Source organism: Tiliqua scincoides, chromosome 10, assembly GCF_035046505.1.
Source record: "Tiliqua scincoides isolate rTilSci1 chromosome 10, rTilSci1.hap2, whole genome shotgun sequence".
Taxonomy (NCBI): Eukaryota; Metazoa; Chordata; class Lepidosauria; order Squamata; family Scincidae; genus Tiliqua; species Tiliqua scincoides.
Window position 1 is genome coordinate 19,272,354 of NC_089830.1, and position 16,782 is coordinate 19,289,135.

Sequence of the window (16,782 nt, forward strand, 5' to 3'; positions counted from 1 at the left end):
TACCTTTGAAGGAGCAGCACAGCACCTCAGCCTGAGAAGTGGGACTGTCTTTTTTCAACCTGAACTCTGCAGCTGCTGCACCACAAATTGTCTTTCTTATTAAAGTGCAATTTATTTTAAAAGAGTGTTGCCAAATATGGTTTTCTTGTCTGAAGGGAGCTGCCAGGAGCCAGTGCTCTTGGATGAGCCATGCTTTCTGCCATGGTGGGAGCCTAGTTGGCTGGGAGGCAAGAGCAGCTGGAAGTGAGCCAGAGCTGGTGGGTAAGTCAACATGCTGGCACTGGGATGGTTCTGCTAATGAAGGTGGCGGTGAGGTCACTGTGGGCTGTAGAACCAGTGCTGAGGCAGAGTTCGTCTCTTGCTGGGATTTCTCCCCTGGATGATTTGGATCTTAAAGTTGTTTGTGCGACAGCTACCAGGCCCCAGCTTGGATTCTGACTAGGTAAGCACCCTTCCGTAACAGTATCTATCTTCCCAGCGTACATTAATAGTTCTCATCTATTGCTCTGATCCAATGTCTGTATACCCTAACAGTGAACCTAGTACTGCAATTGAATGTCTCTAAACTGTTCCTAAAGGTATGGTTTTATCCCGTGGTTATCAGCTTGGAACTTTGTTCAATCAGCCTCAAAGGCACAACAGATGTTTACAGCTTAAAGTGACAAGAATAATGTGGGAATTCTCCATTTGCCTTCACCTTATTCTGCTCTATGTCTTAAGCCCCGCAAATCAAGAGTCTATCATGAAGTAGGCTTTGAGTCAGTCAGGCTTGCTGTACTGATTAGAATGTGGTTTTAAGCTTGGCTATTACACTGCAGAATGTCTCAAAAGGACCATCAGTGATGTCTCTGCCCTTTCCCAGCCTCTGCCAGGAGAGACTCTTTAAAGGATTATCCCAGTCAAAAGCAATTTTGGGTGGAGTTGATGGTTTTGTGTACCAACTCCACAGCCCTGCTAATTATAATAGCTGGCATACCATTGCTGACCAGATGACAACCCCAGCAATGGCTTCCATTTCCTTGTCCTTCCTGAATGTCTGCTTGCCAGCAGCAAACTCCTAAGACACCACCCCTATTAACATTGCTATACTTCTCAGACCCCCAGGCAGCTGTTCAACTGCTCCTTTGCTATCTGAACCATCTCCAGCCTATCTACACACACTTCTGGCTCTACTACAGTTAAGCCCTTAAAGCCAACAGGACAAAGACAGTCACAACTACCTTTAGTCTGTTTAACTGGACTTGGCTTTCAAAATGTGGTCCTGATCCAGTTAATTAGGCACAGCTATGAGGCACTTGCTTCTTTTTTTTTTTTTTAGTAAGGGAAAGGTAAAGCAGACTATTCAACCTCATAGCAGCTTCTCCTTCTGCCTCCAAGACTCAACAACAATTATTAGTCCTGCATAACTTCCAGCAGCAGAGCAGTCTGCCGGAGACTTAAACATAATGAGCATAAAGCCTCAGTTAACTTTTCCCTACAGTAAAGTTATAGGCCACCACAGTTCAGACAATTAAGCAAGGGGGGGGGGGAGAGTCAGTGTGAGACAATCAAAGCCCCCACAGCAGGGAAAGGGAAAGAGGGTATAGCCCCAAGAAAGTTAGGCACAACCAAGCATTCTGAATACATATGCAAAGGATTATGCTGTACAATGATTTCCATGGGAGTTACACCCAGGTAAACGTGTATAAGATTGTGGCCAAGAGTGCAATCTTTGGCATGCTTACCTGCAATACACCCATGGGACATGGTGGGATTTCTGAGTAAACAGGTATAAAACTGCAGTCAGTCATGATTACTTTCAGGATATCGCTAAGAATCCTAGGATTACTTAAGCATTTAAATAGATACAACTAACTAATGGAAGCTAATTCTACAAAGCACATTTGGTTCAGCTGGTACCAAATGTTCTGCCTGGAATAACTTGAGTGAAGGCCAGGACCCTTTTGTGCTCCCAGGAGTTCCATCAGCAGCAGTGAGGCTCTGCATGATCCGCTCAAAATTTAGTTCAATTTTATAAGCCGCATGTATTATGCAAGACCATTTAGTTTTGCTTATACAGGTCCAATCTTGTTATACACTGATTTGACTCAACGCGAATGGCCACTGCAAACGAGAAGGAATGTGCTGATCCCTGGAGATGGGGGAAAAATACATCCCTTTAAAACCAGTTTAAAAAACTGCTTTCCTTACTGTTGTACAGTTACTTACTGTTACAGTCATGCAAGCGATCATTCCATTCTTCAGCTGAGCCAGGCAAAGGCTGTGGGTCCTTTGCATTTCTAATTGCCTCTCTACAACAGTAAGAAAAGCTGTTTTTAAACCACAATTGTAAAGGGACAGACTTAATTTTTTAAAACTGCTTTTATTTAACACATTTTATGGTAGCAGTAGGGAGTCTCACAATCACCCCTGAGGATGCTGAGGTACGACCTTATTCCATTAGGAGCAACGGAGGGGGACAAGAAACGTGGAAGTGGGTTTTTAAATCTATTTTTTCACCTTTTTTTTTTTTAATCCACTAGGGTTTTTGGAATAGAAACCCCATGGATAACAAGGAACAACCTGTATGCTTTTTCTGTAAGGGAAAGGGAAGCAAAGAGACCTCCAGTGCAACACAACCCAATCCTACAGAGTGATTTTCTCTCTGGCTTCATAAGCATCACAACAAATTTTACCCACACACTTTCAAACTTGTTATAGCCAAGAGGACTAGAAACTTTTGAATGCCAAATTCTGCACCCTGAATATACTTGAATGTGTGTCATTGCCAAGTATACACTTAGTACATCTTGGAACAAAATACATGGAGAAGGGGGTGAAGGCTGTGAACTATTGACAGAAGCCATGTTCAACCACTTAATGTTTCTATGAAGGCATAACATTTTGCCTAATAGCCATTGTGCTTGCCAATATCAAACAGCTTGTTCCAGCACCAACAGCCAATCTATGGCTACAGACATACCCTCACCCTGGTGCAGATCATACCATTCAAACCATACCAAGGGATGGTAGCCCATGTGGCTCTTGGCTTCTGTGTAATCTGCACTTGCCTTTTTCCTGACATGAATGGCCAAACCAACACCCCTCCCAGCAGAGTGCCAAAACTGCTCCACAACAAGATAATGTAGTTATGCCACATCTTTGCAGAACCCAGCTCAGTGAGTAACAAGCAGTAAGTGGAATGTGGACGCCTGTGTTCCTAGTCTTGATCTTTTGTGCTTCAGGTCCCTCACCTGTCAAATAGGCATAAGAGTTTAATTCAGGGCGAGTCATAATGGTCTCCAGGATTTTAGTGTACCACTGCATCATTATGGAAAAAGACATGGTAATCTAGTTAGTGGTAATGGAAAGAAGAATGCTGTTTTTTATAGGCCTTTCAAATGCTGGATGTGCCTACCCTTTGTCCAGCAAATGTCTATCCTGTATGCCAATTTGGCCCATACTCACCCTACTGTTGATCACCTGAGTGATAGCCATGGTTGTTTCAATTCCATGAAATCGCATGGCAGGGGTGGCACAAACAAACTGTCCTCAACGTAGCCCCAGAGGAAATGGAGAACGAAAGTTCCATAGAACTGCAATAATGGACTTGGATTTCACGTATGCTGAAATTCAGTAAGCCTCCTCTGCACCTGACACCACCCTGCCCGACAGGAACTCCTCCTACCAGGCAAGGACATGTCAATTCCCTGGTGTGCACACCTACAGAACTTGGACTCCCTCTATCACCATGCACTATGTTTCTGCATCCCTTACCATTATGGTGTTACAGTTCACCAAAATCCCAGAAACCATTATGATGCACCCTGTATTTGTATACTGGGGACAGAGGTGTGTAAAGGTAAGGGGGTCAAATGGCAAGAAGAGAGACAGTGATCACATCCCTTATTTTCTGCACAGCTTTTGTGCTCCCTACACAAAAAAGCAGAACCTTAAGAAAAAGGTCCAAGAGTAGACAACCTAGTCCCATGCACAGATCTGCAAGCTGAGCTAAAGCAAAGTTTAAAACATCAGGACCATAGTTCAGTTCTAATCCCAACTAGGATCATGTGGTCCTAAGCACTATGTGCAAATCCCCCCCCCCATTTACAAAGAACACAAGGCATGTCCAAGATGGCTGCACATGAGTCAGCATAAACATTCGCTGGTTGGGGCAACCCTTTATTTCCAAGCAGGGGGAAGTTTTAGCAGCAATTCCCATGGGACCAACTCAGGCCACCAAGCCCATCAGTCCGCATAGTGCACAGGAGTGTCTGTCCATTCAAGCACAGGAGTGTTGAAATTGCTCGCACCAGGGAAGGGAATGGCTGCCGGGCCACATGCCGGAGTGATTTCAGAAGGGGCTGCGGCCAGCAAGGACCACGCAAGTCAGAGAAAGCACTGACCAGGCAGGGGAAGGCGGCATCCAGGCTGTGAGGGCGGTAGGATGCTGGCTCCACATGCTTCCCCCGTCTTTTTCCCACTCCCCCCTCCCCCCCCCCCACAATGCTTACCACTTGCAGCAGGGTCCTGGATAGCAATAGGACCTGGTCACTAGAGACTGGCCACAGTCAGGCAATCTGACCCAACCCCACTGTTCAAGTCCTGGCCCACTCAGACTCTCCCCTGTGGAGAAGTGCTCTGTGGGGCACTGGTTCCCTGCCCTACAGTCAGTCCTGGCCCGTCCAGGCTCTGGTGCAACAATGGAGTGCTCGCGCCGGGCACTGGCTCCTCGCCTGCCGGGCCAGTCCATCATCAGGAGCTGGCAGCTGTGCCCTGGGGCACACAGACACCCATCAGTGCAGTCTCGTCAGTTTCTCGATGACCACGCCCACGGAGTGGATAGTTGAGGCCAAGTCCCTCTGGGCGCGAGCCACCAGCAGTCCTAGTCCGGAAGGCCGAGGCGCCCAAGTGCAAGGATGAGGAGCCCAGCCCGGTAGGGTTGCAGTCCAGGTGGCGAGGGCCCAGAGACACCTCCATGGCCTCGGGGAGTGGAGGAGACAGTGGGAGTGGAGGACGCTGGTACGGAGGGTGCCCGGTTGGGGGGAAACATGGCATGGCCTGGCTGGGAGTGGGCTTGTGAGGTAAGATGTGAGGAATACTCTCGCTGTCGCCGCTGGCCCAGAGACGCATCTGCTGCTGAGAGGGAGCCTGCAAGAGAAAGAGATACAGAGTTGGTAGGAGGAGATCTTGATTGTGGAGAAGGGGACCGAAAAAGCAAGGCAAAAGGAAAAAGTCTGGAGTGATAGAGTGGCCAGATCTCAACCCATGACATACTTGGGGACTCTGCATCTCACAGTCTGCATGCACGGTGCCCATGCTGCCGTAGTAACGATTGCTGTAACGGTAACCACGGTTGTCATTGGAAGAGCCACTGGAACCACCTGGCAAGAGAGAACACAGAGTCAGAGCAGGAGAACGGGGGCCAAAGCAGTGCACTCACTCTACAGGGCAGGAGATGCTGGAAACCGAGGCACTCATGCCCAAAATTAGGCGGACAGCAGAGTCTTGACACATAATAAAGACTGGCTAGGATGACTCTGGGGGGAGCAGAACTTACCAGAGCTGGACACAGAACTGGTGGTGCTGGTGGAGTGGCTGTGCTCCGTGCCCAGGCTGGGTGAGGTGCTGGCGCTCGTGTTGGTGCCCTCGTCGGCAGTTTTCTTGAAGAAGTTGTGCTGCAGGGCATAGAAGGGAGTGATACGGCTACGTGGTTCATAGTCCAGCATGCGCAGCACCAAGTCCTTGAACTTCAGGTAGTCCGAAGGTGAATGACCCTGCTCTCCGGCGCGGCGCCCACCTGGGCCCCCAGTCTCAACCCCTAACACTTCATGGAGCCGCCGCGTTCCTGGAACCTTGTAGTCCTGAAAGACACCAAGCAGTAGTAACAGGAGTTGGACTATCCTTACAGCAAGATGGAGAGAGGTCCAGGCATCATATTGTACTACTTCTGCAATACCCAGCAAAAAGAGTGACGCTAAAGGCAAAGGGGTAAATGTATTTGGAAAATGGGAAGAATACAATATTTCTATACTGGGAACGGACAACATTCTGTTCTAAGCCAAAATCAAGGACCACATTTTTCACAGGTTTCGATGCAAGTGCCCTGAAATTTACTGGTCTGCTCTGGAGGCAGCACCTCCTCTGTATGCCTTGTGTGCATTTCAGTGAGGTGAATGCAGGAGGCATTTCCTCTGGAGTATGGCCAAGGACGGCAGGTCCCAGCAACTCACACCCCGAGAGTCTGAAAGGTGGGCTGATCTGTGAACCGCCAACGTCAAGTTGTTAATGTCAGCTTCTGTGCATATATGATAGACCAGCAATTTTCAACCTTTTTCATCTCGTGGCACACAGACAAGGCGCTAAAATTGTCAAGGCACACCATCAGGTTTTTGACAATTGATAAGGCGCACCATGATGCCAGTGGGGGGCTCATAGCCCCCATTGGTCCTATTAATAAATGACCTTCCCCAAATTCCTGTGGCATACTTTTGGACCACTCACGGCACACCAACGTGCCACAGCACAATGGCTGAAAATGGCTGTGATACACACTCAGGAAAAGGAAGCAATTTATCCGTATTTGGGCATCCTTTGGTATGTGCAGCCTGGTAAACACTTTGGGAATGCATCTGCATGGGCAGCATCACCGGAAATGGCTTCTCTATTGCTTCTGAGCAAGTAGCTAAACATGATCCTGAAAGGAAGGCTATGGAATAGCTGGGACAGCTGTTCCCCACTGCCAGGACTGCTACAGTTCTTGGTTCCTCAAATCTTTTTGCATGCAAAAACTTGGGGAAGAGGCAAAAGAAGACCATGACGTGTTTAGAAGCATGGATCGTCAGAAGAAAAACTAGTCAATAACTTTCCCTTTGTCTTCCTTTTTCAAGGGCTCCAAAGGGAAGAACAGGGAATGGCGAGTTTCATCACAGCAACCTCACTTCCCAAGCGAGAGGCCTTTCTGTGTTCACGCTTACAGTATGGTGTAGCTGACCAACTAAGTGACCTTTTAAAGCCACTCTGTTAAATTTATCTTGTGACGGTATTTGGAAAGTCACAAGGTCAATTTAATACAGGCTGATGTCGCAATGGTGCTTCCAGTTCAATGAGCTTTTAACTCAATGAAATTCAGAGAAAAAAATGTCTGCCACAACAATGAATGAATGAAACCTCATTTTAAAAGGTACACCCTTGAATTGGCTCCTCTAGATATTTTCCAATATGGGCGTAAACAGATTGTTTTTGGAAAGGGTGGTGTAGTGGTTTGGGAGGTGGACTTAGACCTGGAAGATCCAGGTTCAAATTCCCCCTCAGCCATGAAGCTTCCTGGGTGACCTTGGGCCAGTCACTTTCTCTTAGCCTCACCTACTTCAAAGGGTTGTTGTGAGGACAAAAGTAGCTGTGTACACCACCCTGAGCTCTTTGGAGGAAGGGCAGTATAAAAATGTGAAAAATAAATAAACAGAGTGCAGAAGGAAGGAGGGGGACCCTTCGTAACAGGAAGAACAAGACCTTGACAAGCTGAGCAGAGCTGTTTTGGGTGAGAGCCAAAAGAAGACAGCTCTGAAGCTCTTTATGAGAGAGGAGACAGCAGCCAGAATGTGACCAGACTGTGAAAAGGTCCACCTGGAATGTAGTCGGTTCGTGAAAGATAGAACTTCTCTATTAATTGTAAAAACTCCTTTGGGGGTTTAGAGAAAGCCTACCCATGTAATCCACCTTGAACGAAGCCAACAGGAGCAATCCAACAGACAGAAAAGCAGTATATAAATATCTGTTGTTGTTGTTGTTGTTGTTGTTGTTGTTAATAACAATAATAATAATTATTATTATTATTAGTGAATCCAAGTGAACAGTCAAAATGGAAGAGAATGTGAAATCTGTGCTGTGTACATTCTCTAGGTATTGACGGCCATTAGTTAGTTAAAAGAGAGAAAGGCAGAGGGTGTTGAGGGATGGGGTTAGAAAGGGATGGAGAAAAGGGAGAGATGGTGCTAAGCATTACCTTCCTGCCATCTTTGCCTCGCCGGAGGACCCAGCCCCCCTCAGGCAGCTTTTCAAAGTATTTCCTAGCCTTGGGAGCCTGCTCCAGCATGTGAGGGGGGGGCAGCCCCAGCACCTCCACAATCCGGCTCATCTGGTCTGCCTGCAAAGAAAAGGCATGGAATCAGGAACACTGGAGGGCGGGGGCACCCTAACTTCATTAGTTCAGTCACCCATTTCTTAATTTTCCCCAAATAATATATCTACTTATAGTGCTCCTGCCAACAGCCAACAAATGTAGAATTGCTGCTGAATCCACTTCCTCTAGGCTAGCTGGTGCTTCTAAAGTTCACTGGCTGCTCTGGCTAAATGTCACTTGCTACACGAGCCCTCTGAAACAGAATACCCACAGGACATTCCCCAGGGATCCATTCCCAGCCTCTCCCCTCAATTGAGAGCCTTGGCTGGCCACTCTTCACCTACCTCATTGGCACCACTGAACAAGGGCTCCCCCGTGTGCATCTCCACCAGAATGCAGCCCAAGGACCACATGTCAATTGCCAGGTCGTAAGGCATGCCCAGAAGCACTTCAGGTGAACGGTAAAATCGGCTCTGGATGTACTGGTAGATCTGCAGGGACAAAAAGGACCAGATACCATCAACTGCTATGTTTGAAGGGCTGGCAAGAGGAACTCCCTTCTCCTAGTCTGTGTGTGTGTCAAACACTGGGGTGGTGCAACAAATAAGTTATCCCATGTTTTGTGCTTACATTTTGCTACCTACCTGGGGTGTTAAAGATCTGCCTGGATAACAATCCCAGCCCAGGCTCAAAATTCCTGCACTGGGCTCACTGAATTCAAAGCTAGTGTCAGAAGGAGGAGAACAGTTTGAAGAAATGAAACTTGGGGCTGCTTCCATCTTCATGGTGGATTTGTTACCTGTCCCCCTTTCATTTGTGTTTTAAAACTGAAAGTAGGTTAAGAATGACCTCAGTCAACTACCCTAGGGAGTGACAGTTTGGACACTGGGAACAAATTTATGGTCTGAGAGGTCCAGCTTAAACACAGAAAGCTGGCTTCTACTAAGGGCACAATCCTAACCAGGTCTACTCAGAAGTAAGTCCTATTTTGTTCAATGGGGCTTACTCTCAGGAAAGTGTGGTTAGGATTGCAGCCTAAGTCAGATCACTGGTCCACTGAGCTTAGTATTGTCAACACTGATTTGGCAGCCTCTCTCCAAGGTTACAGACCATCTTGGCTGTACCTGGAAATGCCAGGGACTAAATGTGAGAACTTCTGCATGGAAAGCAGGGGTCTTAACCACCCAGCTACTGCCCAATACTGCTCAAAATGTCAGGACACTCACCCGCTGGCCCAACTGGCAGGAGCTGCCAAAGTCCACAATCTTGATGGCACTGCGCTTGGGATTGCAGAGCAGGATGTTCTCAGGCTTAAGGTCACAGTGGATGATGCTGAGCTCGGGAGTGGCTAGAAAGAGCAGTGCAGTGCACAGCTGCTGGGCAAACTTGCGCGTGAGGTTGAGGGACACACCACGGAAGTTGGTGTTACGGAGCAGGTCGTAGAGGTTGTAGGACAGCAACTCAAACACCAGGCACAGGTGGCTCCGGAACATGAAATGCCGCTTCAAGTGCACTGGAAGAGGGAAGAGATGGATAAAAAAATGTATTGTGGAACTAATGGCACTACAAGTCCCCATTAATGCTCTGACAACACCCCACAGGTTGGCCTTAAAATAATCAGACCACTGGGCATTCAACTTGGCTACTTCCCATAGTTGCTGAATCTTCAACTACCTTTAAATCCCTAGTAACATCTCTCTCTCTCTCTCTCTCTCACACACGCACGCGCGCCTAGCTACTGTCAAATCTCCTTTTGATAAGCGACAGTAAGCCTGCTCCCCTGCAACTCTCGCTCTAACCACAGTTTCACACATTCTTCAACCCTCTCAGGGTCTAACACGCTGAGCTCTTCTCACAAGTTCTCGAAGAACTCATGCATATGCTCCTCACCAGCTTTGTCCTCTCTGCCTCACTCTCACACATGCCTCTGAATTAATTTCAGAAATGCATCTGCCCCATGTTATGACCGCCTTTTCTCAAATGCTCACCAATGTAGTATTTCATCTCAGTGTCGTGCTGGTTCATGAGCTCCAGCAACCGCAATTCAATCTGAGCCTGGCTCAGAAATGCCTTCTTGTTCTTGATTATCTTAATGGCCACCCACTCCTGAGCCTGCTGGTCATAGGCCTTCACCACCTAGCAAGGAAAAAAGTCATGTCAGGATTGTATCGCCTACCAAGGGTACCGCCGCCAGTGATTCCTCCCATAATATGGGGAAAGTGTTACCAGACAATCAGGAGCTGTGTGAAAAGGCACTATAGGAGACACTGTTGCTGAATGGTCCCCAGAATGCACTGCTCCCATTCAGCACAAAACTGTCAATCACTCCAAGCCAAAGAACACTGTAACATATTGGTGCTAAAGGAAGTAACATTAAGGGCACTGTTACTGTACAACAAATATTATTGTTACTTAATCGTCTTAAAAAGGCGTGGGGATGGAAGGTAGTATACAAACATAAGATTAACAATAAGAAGACTGCATTCCCAAGTTTATAATCTAAAGAGACAGGTGTACCTAGAAAGGAAAAGGGACGGGGTAGGGGTCAAGAGACAATACAAAAGAGAGGTATTCAGAATTAGGGGAAGACTGAGTAAGTGCATCAATGATGTTTCTGAACATATGTATTTTATTGGTTGTGAGATGCCCTGGACACCTTAATGTTTAACCACTTGCCTACCAGTGAGCTTCTTGGAGGACCCCTAAACCAAAGTGGTGTTGGGCAGAGGGAACATTCAATGGGTTAACAGACCCTCTTGGATTTTAGGAATGGAAGATCTGCTTAAAGTATACACGCTCCAACCTCAATGACCCACAGCAGATTGTAGACAGAATACTAATGTGGCTGTGGGGCATTCTCTCTAATCTGGCCAGGGCCAGTCTGCAGCAGCCCAACTCAATGCTCCCAGGAGAACGGGGGCTGTGAACTGCTATGCACAGGACAGTGCTCTCTCCACCCTTCTCGGACCTGTCCAAAGGATCCTTTGCCAATGAGCGAGTCAATTTCGTAGCGCTCCAGCCAGCGTTCACCATTGCGGACTATGTAATCGTAGTTGTCGTCATCGTAGCCCTCGTTGTGCACTTTCCGCTCCTTCTTTGTGCTGGTGTCCTCAGGAGCCACCTGCAGGGCTCGACGTTTCTTCTTGGCATAATAGACCTTACAAAGAGAGGACAGGATAAGGGCGCAGCAAGAAAGAGAAACTCCTCTTAAAAATGAGGGACAACACCTCCTTGTGTATTTTAGATACGCTATGAAAACACAGTTGTTTTGCTGGGCGTTTTATTCCACTGACACGCGCGCGCACACACACACAGCAATGTCTCCCATGATGTGGGAGATCGATTCCTACAAAGGTGAGCATTGTGTGAATCCAAGCTATAGGAGTCATGATTAAGGATAACATAGGAAACTGGTACTGACTAGTCAGTGCCAGCCAGAGTACTCGGCTCCCACTAGCTGCCCAAGTTGTCAATCATTCCCAGGATGAAGAGCGCTATAATGAACCGGCAGTGAAGGAAACAGTGTTTTGGGAGGCATTACTGTATTTTTAATGATGCTGCTTACAAAGAGAAGTGTTTGCTGTTTTTAATTGATTGTGAGCCACTTTTGGTGGTTTTGTTAATAAAATATGGCACAAGATTGTTCCAACGAACAACTTCCAGAGGAGGGGAGGTAAGGAATGCCTCCACCATGCAGCGTAGTGGAAGCAGGAAGACACCCTGATGTTGTGAACATGTGCTGTTCTGAACACCCCTGCTGTGATGTGCTGGTCATCATGGCTGCTACGGAGAGGCCTCTCCTACCTCGTTGATATGCTTGTATGTTTTGATAAGGTCCACCGACAGCTTGCGCAGTGGGGCTGTGGCCGAGTCCCGAAAGGTGAGCGGGATCCTTCTCTGCAGGATGGCCAGGTCTGGCATGATCTGTGGGACAAAAGGAAAAGACAAGCATCAGGAGCCAAGTACTTCAACTTGTGCTCTCAATTGCTCTGCAAAGGTTCAACAAGTACACAGAGCAGAAGTCACAGGGCAGCAAAGTAGCATGAGGGTTATGCCCAGAACCACTGGAAACCCTGTGTTCTTTAGTGCCCCTTCTTGGTGGGGGAGCGGTCTAACAGAAAAGAGTACATGGACAACAGTGAGATTACCACCCTTTGAACTCAGTCAATGACTCTCAAATCTAACCTCCTTTCCACACAATGGCAAATGTTCCAACATTTGCTCTCAGGAGACACTGACTGCCTTGGACTCCAATGTAGTGGACCTTGACATACGTTGTAGCTACTTTTAAGCAATAAGCTAGGGGATTTACCTGGTCCCATGATATCTCCCTCTGCATGCCTTGGCTGTAGATTGAACTTAGGGCCCCACTTCTAACAGCAACTTTGTATGGTGTCAGCTAAAACACTCCAGTGTTCCACGGCTGTACGGCTTCATGTCTATTACACCTAGAATGACCACCATCTGAGAGTGGGAAAGGAGCCAAGCTGACCTGCCTGTATTCACAAGTGCACACCCCAAAGAGGACACAGCAAAATCAGGAGCTGCCACCAAGACAGACAAAGTGGAATGACCCAGGACGTTTACCTGCTGATGCTCAGCCATGGGTTGGATGCTGGAGAAGGGAGCATGGCTGTGCTGGCTCGACATGATTGTCTCAGTAGGAAGAGAGCGGCCCAGAGAGGCAACCTGGCTGCAAGGCGGCAGCTGGCATTGTGGGTTGCTGCTGCCACCTAGAGGACACAAGGGAGATCTGGTTGAAGGCACTCCTTGTCACTAAGCCTGCATACAACACATGCCTGCTCTTCCCAGAAATAGCTCCCCAGTCTGACCACAAAACGCATTCCAATCAAAGGGGAGAGTCAGGTATCCAGATTACAGTAGGGGTGAGGCTGGGGCCAAGAATTCAAGTTCTATTCTTGGCCTTTTTTTTTTCTCCTGGGGATGGAGGATAGCAGATCCAATTTCCTGAAACAACTCAGGACAGAGACTTCACCCAGTGAACCGAACACAGTGATACAGAACTGTCCCAAGATTTTTGCATTTCAAGGAATTGTTAAGCAGCTGAGCCATTAGATCTGCCTTTGCAACACTGCAAGGGAACTCAGCTAGGAAGCAAAGGGCAGGCCTGATAGCAACCGCTCTCTTTAAATGAAAGCAGTGAGGGGGAAGAGCAAGAGTCGGATACCAGCTGGTGGTGCTGGGATCAGAGCTACAGTAAGAAATAGGAGGGAAGACAGTTTTCAAACAGTATGACACAATTGAATTCCTGACAATGGAATTCTGGGTTCAAATCCCTACTCAGTCATGAAGGTTACTCTGAGCCTGGTCTACCTCACAGGGTTGCTGAGAGAGGAGAAACATGATATGAGATCTTGAGATCTACCTCCTGCTTATAGGAAGGAGGTACAGGAGTTGTTATTGTGGTGCAAAGAAAATAATCTCTCACTTAACATAAAAAAACCTAAAGAACTTATAATTGACATCCGGAAAAAGAGAGATGTACACACACCATTATACATAAATGGTGAGGAGGTGGAGAGGGTTGCTAGTTTCAAATTCCTAGATATTTATATCACAGAGGATCTCTCATGGACTATTAACACCAGCATGTTGATAGAAAAGGCACAAAAGCGGTTATATTTTCTGAGGAAGCTTGGGAGGTTAAATTTGTCACAGCAGCTGCTTGTGTCTTACTATCGTTGCACCATTGAGAGTGTCCTAACCTATGATATCTTGGTGCGGTACGGAAATTGCTCTGCAGGGGACAAAAAAGCTCTGCAGAGAATTATTAAGATCGCGCAGCACATCATCAACCTTCATCTACCAACTTTGGAGGACATCTATACATCTCGATGTCTGCAGAAGTCACATAGTATTCTGAGAGACCCCTTCCATCCGGCTCATAAGTTCTTTGAACTGTTGCCTTCGGGTAGACAATACAGAACTATTAGAGCAGCACCACATGATTCCTGAACAGTTTTTATCCCACAGCCATAATTACGTTGAATAAGGCGATATAGTTGTTACCATGCTCCTGGGCATTATGGTCTGTTATACTGTTTTATATAGTGATGCATGTTGTATAGAATGTGTGGGTGAGTGTGTAGAGTGTGATTGTTGGAACTGTAGTATATATTTATGCTTGTATCTCAAAGATGCATAAATTTTGTTGTGCTGTAGCACAATAATAAAGTTACTACTACTACTACTACTAGAGAAGAGGTGCGAGAATCACCATCAACCACCATCCTAAGATCTAGAAACAATTATCTCATTTCTGTGCTCCAGGGTGTTGACCAAAGCACAGGTGCACCCTTGTCACAAATGGCAGGGGAATAAGCCACAGGGCAAGAGGGGAGATCACTGCATGGTAGAACATTAATGGTGCAAAAGAGAACTGGATGATAGGAAGTGTCACAAGCAGAACACACACAGACAGACATGTGTCATATGGAAAAGGCTGTGGAGGGGGAACTGGGATGGTGAACATAAGAATGAGAGCTACAGAGGACATAAGTAGGAGCAGGAATGTCACTGTGCAGCCTCACCCAAGTGCCATGCACGAGACCTCCCTTTCTGAAAGTACAGTACAGCAAAGGATCCCCCCAGTGCCAAGAGGGGAACTAATGCATCCAGTTTCTAAATGTGCCTCAAATTCCCCAATTGTGGCTACCCTGCCCCCACAATCCTGAGAAAGAATTAAAGGCTATGCCATAAACATTGCTCCAACAACACTCAATACTCCATACGCTCATTTCCCCCTCTGTAGTTACTGAGCAGACAAGGTGATGGTCTCTGCTGAGAGGACTGTTGAGGGCTCCCAAAGAGGCAATGTATCAGTGGAATAGAGCACACAGATACATGCAGGTTCACTGGGCAAGGGGAAAACCAACAAAGCATCCCTTTTGGACTTTTCCCATCCTGCCCAACACACCTGCACAAACTGTAGTGTGTTCCAGAGTTGTGTGCCTCTCTCTGCCACCCAGAGGCCCCAGGGCAGGATCTCACTTCATGTGGCTTCTCTCACTTACAGGTGCCTCTGGGTCCAACCCTCAGCCATTCCAACTGGACAGCCATTCCAGTTGCTGCTCCTTTCTCAACAGCCTGAGCCCGAGACAAAACCAAATGGCTGCCATTTTTCAATGCTGTTCCCAAGCAGAGGCAGAAAGAGCTGGGCATTTTCTCTTGCTCTGTGAGGCAGGAACCCTCCCAACCCTGTGTGAAGAAAAGTTGAATTCTACCATCTCTATTGATATATGCACCTGGGCACAATTTCTTCTGCTAGTCATGGGCAGACAGAAGTCCAAACTTGTGACTGCTGGAAATCCCGACTTCGGCTTCTTGAGATTTCATTGTCTGCCCTTTCAGTCCTAGCTCTTCTCCATAAAGGAGAAACTTCCTTTAAAGAAAAAGGAAGCCAAGATCTGTAGGCTGTTGAATTCTACAGCCAATACAAAATTCTGAGCTATTGCAGAATACACACGGCCTTCCTGATAAATTCAACAGTATTCAATGATGGTGCAAGGGGCAAAACCATCTATAATGCTAAAAGACAATTCCCAGGGTTATGCTGCACATTAGCACAGCTAAGAGAAAATCCAAGAGGCTATGTAAGTAGAAACAGGTTTGATTTTCAGTGGGTTCCACTGGATTAGGGCAGTGGTTCTCAAACTTTTAGTACCAGGACCCATTTTATTTTTTTAGAATGACAATCTGTTGGGACCCACCAGAAGTGATGTCATTAACCTGGAAGTGATGACATGGCCAGAAGTGATACCATCCATTTAGGCTTCAAACCTAAAGCATGAACAGCCAAAGGTCTCATCATAGTATGCTTGTGCTGTTATTCTGCATAACTTGGAATTAAAACATGGCAGCTTGAAAGTCAAAGACAGATTTGGATCGTTCTGCAACCACATAGCCTTCCCCCCATTTTAGCATGTCCTCACCTATTCAGGGCAAAGCACCATGTCTCTCCCCCACCAGGAGCCTGCCCTGCCCAGCAGCTCTGGACCCTGTATTTTCAATGGTTGCTAGGCTAGGTGCTATACGACCCACCTGAAACTGGCTTGCAACCCACCTAGTGACTCTCGACCCACAGTTTGAGAAATGCTGAATTAGAGAATAGGCTGCAATCTGGGTCACATCTGAGAGGAGCAAAACCATTCTCTACACTATAAATTATATCCAAAATAAGTGAAACTTGACTAAGTACCACTGAAATCAATGAGACCAGTTGGAACTATTATTATTATTAACAGTATTTATATACCGCTTTTCACTATAAGTTCACAAAGCGGTTTACAGAGAAAAATCTCACTTTTTACAAAGAAAAAACTAGCTTATCTCACGTTAATTTCATGGAGGCATGGCGCTGCTGAGGCCCCACCCTCCAAACATATGAAGCTGCATTATATTAAGACCTGGATGTGACACTAACATGATTTAGTTATGAGAATGAGTGGGAGTGAACCTTGGGCTCATGTGTTTCCCCCCGGCTTTTTCTGTGTCCAGTAGGGAGAAATGGAAAACTTCCAATTTTGGTCCTAAATAAGCCTTAGTTTCCCATTACATACAAAATCAAGAGATTGGTTTATTCTAAATGTGGTCACTTTAAAAAAATGGTATCCGAAATCATGTTTTGATCCTGATTTGTTTGAACTAACCAGTCTCACGAA

At 46.7% G+C, this 16,782-nt stretch overlaps 1 protein-coding gene across 3 annotated transcripts in view; it reads right to left on the minus strand.

Moving 5' to 3' along the window:
- Positions 1-4,136: 4,136 nt before the first annotated feature.
- The window catches only part of LOC136661607 (dual specificity tyrosine-phosphorylation-regulated kinase 1B-like), a 35,490-nt gene continuing 22,844 nt past the window's right edge, over positions 4,137-16,782 (minus strand). For all 3 annotated transcript variants that reach the window (XM_066638925.1, XM_066638926.1, XM_066638924.1), the window contains exons 2-11: positions 12,689-12,834; positions 11,906-12,025; positions 11,070-11,258; positions 10,090-10,237; positions 9,328-9,614; positions 8,446-8,592; positions 7,985-8,125; positions 5,540-5,843; positions 5,257-5,363; positions 4,137-5,130 (exon numbers count right to left, since the gene is read on the minus strand). In XM_066638925.1, the coding sequence (XP_066495022.1) occupies positions 4,735-5,130; positions 5,257-5,363; positions 5,540-5,843; positions 7,985-8,125; positions 8,446-8,592; positions 9,328-9,614; positions 10,090-10,237; positions 11,070-11,258; positions 11,906-12,025; positions 12,689-12,751 (1,902 nt within the window). In that variant the 5' untranslated portion in view covers positions 12,752-12,834 and the 3' untranslated portion in view covers positions 4,137-4,734. The remainder of the gene's footprint in view (positions 5,131-5,256; positions 5,364-5,539; positions 5,844-7,984; positions 8,126-8,445; positions 8,593-9,327; positions 9,615-10,089; positions 10,238-11,069; positions 11,259-11,905; positions 12,026-12,688; positions 12,835-16,782) is intronic.